This window comes from Pinus tabuliformis, chromosome 8 (assembly GCF_031772625.1).
Source record: "Pinus tabuliformis cultivar Carrire ecotype Pingquan chromosome 8, CPIR1, whole genome shotgun sequence".
Lineage (NCBI taxonomy): Eukaryota > Viridiplantae > Streptophyta > Pinopsida > Pinales > Pinaceae > Pinus > Pinus tabuliformis.
In genome coordinates, this window is record NC_142294.1 from 247,010,619 (window position 1) to 247,021,810 (window position 11,192).

The 11,192-nt window shown below is 30.9% G+C and overlaps 1 protein-coding gene across 1 annotated transcript; it reads right to left on the bottom strand.

The window, feature by feature from the left end:
* Nucleotides 1-7,720: 7,720 nt before the first annotated feature.
* On the bottom strand, nucleotides 7,721-9,788 carry LOC149235064 (polygalacturonase QRT3-like). The gene is made up of 3 exons (XM_089461284.1): nucleotides 9,425-9,788; nucleotides 9,101-9,337; nucleotides 7,721-9,022 (listed from the first exon to the last, which is right to left on the bottom strand). Exons 1-3 carry the CDS (start codon nucleotides 9,686-9,688, stop codon nucleotides 7,940-7,942), a joined length of 1,584 nt encoding a protein of 527 aa, XP_089317410.1. The 5' UTR covers nucleotides 9,689-9,788; the 3' UTR covers nucleotides 7,721-7,939.
* Nucleotides 9,789-11,192: the final 1,404 nt, after the last annotated feature.

The window sequence follows — 11,192 nt, forward strand, 5'->3', positions numbered from 1 at the left end:
ATAATAATATTCTGACATTGGAAGCATACATAAATGTATCCAATGTTGTAATGTGGCAAACATTGTTGCAATGTCAAAACCATTGTCACAATGTTACATTACATTGCAATTTATCCAATGTCACAATGTAACATTACAAAATGTGGTTGGCTATGTTCAATTATAGTTGACAATCAACAATGTCCAACATTACTCAAACATAATTTCCATTAATATTATTGATTAATATTAATAATATAACATGTTGTGAGATCAAATGGTACATAAATCTATCCAACATCGCAATGTAATAAACATTGTCACAATGTTGCATTACATTTCAATTTACCCAATGTCGCAATGTGAGATTACAGTGTTGACACATTGTGACAATGTTTTCCCCTTGTTAGAATTGTTGACTATGTTTGCTAGTCAACACTCTTCAACTTAAACTAAACGTAATTTCCTATTAATATTAATATTAAAACATAGTCAGCCACATTACACAATAAAGTCAAACAAAGTCAACCTTTATAGTCATTGCTTAAATTGTTGATCATGATCACACTTTGTCACAATATTATATCACATTGCAATTTATCCAATGTCGCATTTCAACATTACAAAATTAGGGTTTAATATTAGAGTTTACAATATTTAGTTTAGTATTTAGTTTATAACATTGGGTTGATAATATTTAATTTATATTGGGATTGATAATATTTGGTTTATATTGTTTGGTTTATAACAAGAGGCTTTATAACATTGGGGTTTATAATATTTGGTTTATAACATTAGGGTTTACAATATTTTGTTTATAATATTTAATTTATGAAAATATTATCCACCTATTTGAATTGTTAACTATGTTTGATAATAAAAACTCTTCAACTTCCATCTTGAACATAATTGCCTATTATTGTTATTGATTAATATTAATAGTAAAACATGTTGGGTGTGGAGCTTGATTATCTTCCAGATTGTTTAGAGGTTTTATGTTCGAATGATGGTTGGATCCTTGTCCCTCATGGGGGGTGTGGGGGGGCTTGGCCTGCCACTGTTGCTAGCACTTAGCCCCCCCTAGTAGGGTTTCAAGGGCAGCGCTCCTGGAGTGAAAAATTAAAGAAAATTTGTCGTGTAAAATATTGTAATTTCGTAGTCAATTTGGGTCATTCATTAGGCGAAACATGTTACAATAGAAGTTATGTTAATTTAGGTATTTTTCCCTAGAAGACAACCCTCAGTTTATATGTGGAATTTTTATTACGCTTGTGTATTATTTTGTGTGAGAAGAAGAGAGGATACTGTGTGAGAGCAAAGAGGAAGTTACAACGGATTTGTTGTAGGCTATATCCCTTCATTTTGCTAGATAATATAAATGGAAGAACTGGTTGTTTCTTTGTGGACGTAGACCAAATTGAGTGAACAACGTATATCTGTGTCTCTCTTATTTGTGCTTTTATGTATTTATTTTTTTGCAATCTTTTATGTTCCATTGCATCGTTACTTAATTTCTAATAGAAGATAACCAATCACATTAGTCAACAAAGTCAAACAAATTCAATCTCTATTGTCCAACATCACATTTCACAATTACAAAATTAGGGTTCAATGTTAGGGTTTATGATGTTTGGTTTAATATTAGGGTTTAGTATTGAGTTTATGAGATTAGGTTGATAATATTTGGTTTATATTGAGGTTTATAATATTTGGGGTTTAAATAATATTTTTGGTTTTTAAGATTGAGGTTTATAACATTTGGTTTTTAACTTTGGGATTTATAAGATTGGTTTATAATATTGAGATTTATAATATTTGGATAATAGCATTGGTTTATAACATTTGGTTTCTAATATTTGGTTTATAACGTTAGGGTTTATAATATTTGATTTATAATATTTTGGGTTTATAATATTCAATTTATTTGGGGTTTATAATATTTAGTTTATTTGGTTGATATTGGGGTTTATAATATTGATTTATAACATCTAGTTTTTAACAATTTTGTTTATAATATTTGACATATAGCATTGGTTTAAAATATTTCACTTATAATATTTGGGTTTATAATATATGGCTTATTTGATGTTTATAATATTTTGGCTTATAATATTTCGATTTTTAATATTTAGTGTTGAACATTGTTATTTAATAATTATATTTAAAATTGACATTATATACATATATATTCAAGCTTATGTGATCCATAAATGAATTAAGCAAAGTATTTCGGTAGAAATCACAAAAGAGAAATTTTTGGCCAACGCGTTTCGAACCAACAAGTGTGGTTCATCATCAGGACCAGGTGAAGAGATAGACTGCGGAAAAGGCTTAAATAGAGAGCAACATAGAGTCAAATTTCAAGTAACAGCTAGTTTTTGAAAAATAATATTTAAATAATGATATTAGTTTATTAAATTATTAAAAATATTGATGATGATGATGATGATGATGATGATGATGATGATGGTTAACATCCGTTGAGACCAAAATTTGTTCTATTGGACCTAAAGAAGCAAATTATTTATTTTGATTTAAGATTTTATTCCTATGCTCAAAAAGCTTGGAGAGAAGCCTCCCAAGCTCACTATAATTTTGACTTTGTAAAAGGTTAGGAAGGTCAGTATTGTGAGAAAGATTATGAAATTGAGATCTAATGTGGTTGTACGTGGGGCACTCTAAGAGGAAGTGGTTTTCATCCACGATGTTCCTATTCTCACATTGATGGCAAATCCTTTCCATCCATGGTGTTTTAGGGACTGCCTAACGACTTGTTTCACTATGGAGCTCATGAGAATTTGTTCTAATCTTTGCTATATTGATTTTCTTCTTTGAGCTATTTAAAATAGAGAGATACTTTTGATCCTCTAGGGTGGGGTTGATGACCTTCTTATAATAACTTAATTTTCTTTTAGCCACTAAATCTTTCTCACACCACATTTTTTCTTTGAACTTAGAAGTAACAATATATTTAATGTTATTAATATTTTCAATGCATCATTCTCGTTCATCTCCCAATAGTTTAACCAGGCTCTCGTGTCTTTATACCACCCCCGCTTGAGCCTTAGGTGGTTTTGGCTGGAATTTAAAGCTAGCTTAGGAAGTCTATGATCGCCTATCTTATTGAGCTTGTGCTTGTACAACAGAAGCCTAATCATAGCTAGGCTCTCGATAGGGGAAAGACCTACTTCAATAAGGAGAATAGGATAGGGTGTATTACTTTTAATTTTCAGGTTATACGTTATAAACGCTTCTGAATTTGCTCAATATTTCTCGAGGATTCTCTAGAGATGCTGCAACCCCAAACCTCACATCCATATAAGATAACAGGAGCAACTAAAGTTTCAAAGAGGAACTTCTTTTTATCCCATGTTACGAGGTCTGTCATTTTACAATTAATAGGTAACGACTATATTAAACGACTAGTTTTTGAAAAATAATATTTAAATTAATTTATTAAAACTGAATATTACTAGTTTTTGAAAATAATATTTTAAGAATGATATTACTTTATTAGTTTATTAATTTATTAAAAAATATTAATAAGTAACGGCTATATTAAATGACTAGTTTTTGAAAAATAATATTTAAATTGTGACATTAGTTTATTAATTTATTAAAAAGTAAGCGTTATATTAAACAACTAGTTTTTGAGAAATAATATTTTTTATAAAAAATCAAAGTCAAACTCTAAACGATGGAAGTCAAAATTTATAAAAACGAGTCAAGACCCTAATCGAAACAAGATCATTTGATAAATAAAATAATTAATATCATTATTTAAATATTATTTTCAAGAACTAGTAATATTTAGTTTTAATAAATTAATTTAAATATTATTATTCAAAAACTAGCCGTTTAATATAGTTGTTACATATTAATATTTTTAATAAATTAATAAACTAATATCATTATTTAAATATTATTTTTCAAAAAACTAGCCGTTTAATATAGTTGTTACTTAATAATATTTGTGTTTAATATATTAATAAATTAATATCATAATTTAAATATTATTGTTCAAATATAGTCGTTACTTGAAATTATGTCTCTACATTGCTCTCTATTTAAGCCTTTTGCATGGTCTGCCTCTTCATCTAGTCCTGATGATGAACCACTTGGTTCGAAACACGTTAGGCCAAAAATTTCTCTTATATAATTTCTACCAAAAAACTTTGCGCTATATATATAACTATTAATATATTAAAAATATATACCGAAGTATATATTAACATCATAATATTAATATTAATATAATTATTTATTAATAGAAATATATGTTTTAGTTTATAATTATTATAATTGTATAATTATAATATATTTTTAATATTTGTATATAATGTTAGGATTTATAATAGTTGGTTTATAACATTGGGGTGTATAATGTTGGGTTTATAAGATTGGTTTACAATATTAAGTTTATAATATATGATTTATAACATTGAGGTTTATAACATTTGGTTTATTTGGGATTTATAATATTTTGTTGATTATAGTTGGTTTACAACATTGGGGATGATTTTTAATATTTGATGTTTAATAATGTTAGAGTTTATAATATTTGGTTTATAACATTGGAGTTTATAATATTAAGTTTATAGCATTTGTTGATAATATTTGTTTTATAAAATTAGGGTTTATAATATTTGGGTTTATAAAGTCAGTTTCTAACATTACATTTTATAATATTTAGTTTATAACATTAGAGTTCATAATATTTGTTTTATAACATTGAGGTTTGTAACATTGGTTTATAATATGTTGTTTTGGTTTATAATATCTTGGTTTATATTATTTGAATTTTAACATTAGGTTTATAATATTTTGGTTATAACATTTAGTGTATAACTTTGGGGTTTATCAAAATGATTAATAATATCGGAGATTATAATGTTTGTTTTATAACATTAGGGTTTATAAGATTTGATTTATAATATTAAGGCTTATAATATTTAGTTTATTTGGGGTTTATATATTGTGTTAACTATATTTTGTTTATAATATTTTTATTTTGGGTTTATAATATTGTGTTAACTATATTTTGTTTATAATATTTTTATTTTGGGTTTATAATATTTTGTTAACTATATTTTGTCTATAATATTGGGGATTGTAATATGAGTTTTGAATATTTGGGTTTTTAATATTTGTTGTTTAACAATATTCTAATTTATAACAATTGGTTTATAGAATTTGGGGCTTATAACATTGTTTTATAACATTAGGGTTTATAATATTTGGTTTATAACATTGGGTTTATAATATTTGGTTTATAGGATTGGCTTATAATATTTGTTTTATAAAGTTAGGGTTTATAACATTGGGGTCTATAGTATTTGTTTTATAATATTGGGGTTCATAACATTGTTTTATAATATTCAATTTATAACATTAGAGGGTTTATAAGATTTGGTTTTTAACATTTGGATTTATAATATTGGGTTGAATTTTATTGGGGTTTGTAACATTTGGTTTATAATATTGAGATTTATAATATTGGGTTTATAATTTAAGGGGTTTATAATACTTAGAGTTCATAATATTTGGCTTATTGGGTGGTTATAATATTTTAATGACAATATTTGGTCTATAACATTTGAGCTTATAATATTTAGACTTTTAACATTTTTTGTTTAATATTTGTGTTTAATTTTGTCATTTACTAGTTGGGTTTTTAGTATTGAGATTTTTAATAATAAATTTATAATATTGAGTTTTTAATATAACGTTTTTAATATATAGGGTTTAATATATGGGGCTTTTAATATAGGGTTTATTATATTAGAGTTTATAGATAATAATTAATTAACCATATATATACTTATTAATATATTAATAATATATACTAATTAATTATTAATATAAATATATATATTAGAATTTATGATTATTAATTATAGTGTATTTGAGTTATATATATATATATATATATATAAGAGATTGCATATAAAAACCATGTTAATGATAAATAATCATTATTAATAATAACCATATATTATTATTATTATTATATTTTAATCATGTTATAATTTGAAATGTAATTTTATATAATAACATAATATTATATTATATAGAGAACAATCTTTCCTATTAATTATTTTTAATAATATTATTAATTTATTATAATGGCTAGTTTTCCACCTTATTTGCTTTGAATAAGTCAATCTTAACTATAAATTATGCTTAGATAATATTATTATTTCAGTTGATAAATATATTAATTATTTTTAGGAGTATTATTAACTAATTTATTATATCATGATAATGACTAACCTTCTACCTAATTCACATTGAATAGGTCAACCCTAACTAATAATATCATATAAATAAGTTATTCTTAGATTATATTATTATTTAAATTGATAAATTATTTACAAATTCGATATTAAATAATTAATTATTACATAACAGCTATATTCTAATTTAATATTAGTTAATTTAATAAACATCTCTTCTTCACATATTCCTAAATAATTTTATTTCACCAACGGCTAATTTTGAATGGCTTACCCTGAACTATGATGCATTCCTGCTATTTATTCTCTCAAATCCATTGGTTTCTCACCTTGTCATGAGGATGAACCTTGTCATGAGGATGAACCACATTAGTTAGTTCAAATGTGGACCCAATCCTTACAATGTGATTAATGCTAAAGATTGTTCTCTACATTATGGATCACAAAAGTATTAAATATAACATTATATTATATATTAATATATAATATAATAACTATATATAAATATGTAATACTATGGTTGTTATTATTATATAACTATTAATAATCATAAATTATTTATATATGTAAAGGTAAATTTGTTTAAATCTCTTTTATATCCCTAATAATAATTAATATCATTAACCTATATTTATTTACATCAACCACATTTATTAATATTGTTATACATTAGCTTCAATCACATTAATAAATATAATTCTGTTAATTAATAATATTAAGTATTTATTAGATTTCAACCCTTTCTTCATTATTCATATTCTATTTCTTCATATTTTAAATATTCTAATTGTAATACCATTATAATAACCTAATTTTGTTTATGAAATTTTGAATAAACCATAATTAGGTGTATAGATTTCACAATTTTGAATAAAAGGTAATTAGTTATGCATTTTTTTAGTATTGATGTCAGTGTCACTGATTAAAAGGTTAGTACATAATCCCACCCACTAACTAACAAAAAAGGTTCACCGACTTCAGCGATTGATATTTTCACAAAATCACCCATTAGTACATATCTCACCTACTAACTAACAAAAAAAAGTTTCCCCGACTTGAGTGATTGATATTTTTTCAAAATCACCCATTCAAATCCAGGTTTAGAATTCTCTTTTGTGACCAGGAATTCATTCATCGATTAATCACGGAAAAGGAAACCGATTTAAATATCTCCATGACGAATGGGGGAAAATACGTCTCGCGTCTACAACACTGAAAGCTAAATTACCATCTCCATCCAGTTATAGGAGAGGTTGCTGTTTGTCCCTTATGATACAGAAATTGCTAAAGCTTCAAACAGAAGACATTAAAAACAAAACAAAAAAAAATGATTTGAAAATATGAAAACAATGCAAGGAAACCGCTGATGAAAACATAAACGTATATGTAAAATGGGACTTGAAGGATTAAAAGTCAACTCATTTCGCAAAAGTGAAAGCAATTTTCTAAAGGGAAAAAACCCATTAGCTGTTTTCAGTTGATGAACAGTTATCCCATGCTTTTGAGGTTTTAAAATGAACTACCAGGACAAAGAAACTGAGACAAACATATCAGATAATCTGCCGTAAGTCACAATTAACACGGTTGGTCTTGAATTGAATCGAGGAAAAGGGTGTATCCTTATTGGAAATAAGGATTCACCCTTATTGGAAAATACTTACCATCCATAACCTTGGGCCTAAAAGCCCTTTGAATGGAGTTCTATTGCTCAAGAGAGCTCGTGTCTAGGAATAAATCCCACTTCCTTGAGCAAAAGTGGCACTCTGATCGACCTGCACTGCAATAGTTGCAGATACTTGGGTATCCGCCGCGATCACCACTTTGTTCTGAGACACATTTCTGAGAGCATGCCTCGGAAACAAAGCATCTAATGTATAGAAAGAATACTGAACATGTTGAATACGGTTGGGAAAGAGCAGAAAGGGATTAAAATCTACGGCCCAGGTGGTTCCGTTACCCTGGACTGTGCCACGAGCAACGGTTGACTTAAGCGCCATCCCAAGCACATTGTTCCTGTCAACAACAGTCTGATCAACCGTTTCAAAGTGTCCTTCCAACTCAACAATGTCCACGCCCTTCCAAGAGCCACTAAACATATTATCTACAATGTTCACACCTGATATCATTTTCCTCTGCGATGATTTCAGCACTATGTTGGCGTCGCCCAGAAAGAAACTATCGGCAATATCAAGTTGTACTGGATCCTCTGCAACAATGGCAGTATAGTCCATATAACAACCGATGATCCTCGTCTGAGAGAATCCACCGAGCTGCAGTTTGATTCCAACTCCTCCGAAGCCCGTGGCCTTGTTATAACAGTGGACTCCCGTGAATATATTAGCCTCCCCGCTCACTGCAATCCCCACAGCAGCCGAAAAGACGACCACCTCGGTCACAGCGTTGTCGTTGCTCATGAGACTTATGGCCACGCCGCTGAAGTCCTTCTCGTAGGGGCTTCCGCCCGCGGTAATGCGTTGCCCAAGGAAGGAATTCCGGATGTACGTCTCGTGTCCGCCCTGAACCATGATGCCAAACGACATGAAATGCGAGATATAGCAATTATCGATACGAGTTCTCAGGGAATTGATGACTAGAATACCCCCGCCTCGAAAATTTGCATCCAACATCAAATCCCGGAGAGTAATGTCTTCGTATGAGGCGATACGATGGAAACTATGCTTCATGGCTGTTGCGAGCTCGGCGCCGTGGAGGCTTGTATTGAGCTTCGCATCGGTTGAGGACCATAGCTCGATCAAGTAACGATCCCCTGGGAAATCTTTAGAAGCCCGTAGGGTGCCTCCGTGAATCTGGATGCATGGAATGAATTAGTAATTCGTGTCATGAAACCCGCATGTACTCAAAGGGATTCGATTTCATTTGATTACCAAAACATTGCCGCCTCCGCTTGCAGGCAGCTGCAGAGGTTCACTGATGAGATAATTTCCTCCTTCGAGATGAATCGCTACGCCCCCGAGGTCGTTTACACCGGACATAGTGTGCTCTTTCGTGGCTACATTGAAGGCTTCGTTGATCGCTGCCATGAGGGCCTCCGTGCTGTCTGTCGTTCCAGTCGGATCGGCGCCATAGTCTGTAACATAGAATAAACGGCCATTCGACGGGACCTGCACATCACCAACAGACAAAACACTCAATAAAAACTCATCTCGTTGCTCAAATTGCGAAAAAGCTCTGCTATCTCCATCAATTACAGTGTCGTTGTCAGTCCTCGGCGCTGAAGTTAGCGACCGAGCCTGCTTCCAGCGAGCAGCCGAAACCCTTTCTGCTTCGGCCCGATTGAGATACGCCGGAACATTGACAACCCGACAATCTCCACACTCCACTGAGGATTCCGAGAGGCATCTCAAGCGAGCACCGGGCTTGCATGATCTCAAATTCCTGTGAGCATCCACATTGGATAAACTCCCAAGAAACACAATCACAGACAAGATCGAAAGTATTTCAAGGGCTCCCATATCTCCTTTCTGATGTATCGAACACCTCTCGGCGATGGCATATTAGGTAAGGGTATTGGCACATGCAGCGACTTCTTAGGGCGACATTTGCAGGGGCTTTGAATTTGGGAGCGCACTGACCTCTTTCCCATTTGCATGTACTTTTACTTTACGAAGTGCGGCTCTACAGGGTATATTCACCGTAAGTGTCGAAGCATTTATGAGCTTCATTAGAAAAGGAGTAAGCCAATACTGCAATAGATAACCAATGACCCCATTTTGCCAATACTGCAATAGATAACCAATGATCCCATTTTTAACCGAAAACATGCAAATGGATTCGTTTAAAATTTGAGAACAGGTTTTGGTTTGATGTTATATTCTTTCGTTTTTCCGTCCCTCTTTTCTTTTCTTTTTTTTTGTCCAGGGGTCTTCATTTCATCAGTGATTCTAAATTAAGATGAGTTCACTATACCAAATCCATATAGTAGAAAACCATTGACAAATTTTACAAAATGTAAGACCTAACAACATATTGAGATTATTATTGTTTGTAAACATATAAAAATAGATGAGCATGAACCGTAGACATACTAAAAATCAAACAAAGATATTAATTAAAGTAAAAACACTCGAACAGTTAGATTGATTTCTTCCAACTTCAAAACTGCAACGACTTGATTGATGAACATTTTAGTCGAGAATGATGACTAGTGAATGCAGGGAAGAGTTTGCTTGGGTGTTGTTCATAGGCAAATCAGGTTTTTCACGAATAGTATTGAGAGATGTAGCATTAATCACTGCTACCTCTTCTTGATGGTCATTTGAATCAATGTCTGAATCTAAAGCTACAAAATGTTCCACACGACTTAGCCTTACCACTATATCATCAAGATTATATCTCATATCTTGCAATATTCTCTTAATCTCTTCATGGCCAATAAAGAGCTTGTAGTTATCAACTTGATTATCACGGATGACCATACTAAGCAACGTCTCCATTTGACGATGGTGGGTGATGGGGTGAAGAAAATGAAGCCTTCTTCTCTGAAACTTTCCTGGATCTGACACCCAATTTAAATTGCTTCTACCTATCTCTTAGTCAAAGAAATATTTGCGATCTCTAAATTCCATGGCTTCCAAATTTTGAATTTCCTTTATGACCTCAAGAGGCGTAGCCTGAAAAAAAATTGCAATTGATTCCCACCTGAAAAGATGCTTGTGTCTTGAGGAGGACGCCCAGAAGCAGCCCCCCATCAGACAGGTAATATTTGGTGTGGAGACATGTAGTGCCTGCATACAAAGCACTTCACTATGACCATAGAGGATGGACCACGGCCTCGATATCAACTCACCAAGAGTGCAATCCTGGCGGGATACGGAATAAAAACTTAATTGTAGATCAAGAGAAATATGTAGGGTAGTAGGAAAGGACGAGTTGATACCCATGGCAAGCCAACAGTGATGACTATACCAGAGTTCTTACAACTTGTAGAGACAAGGATTTGGAAATACCATAACAAGT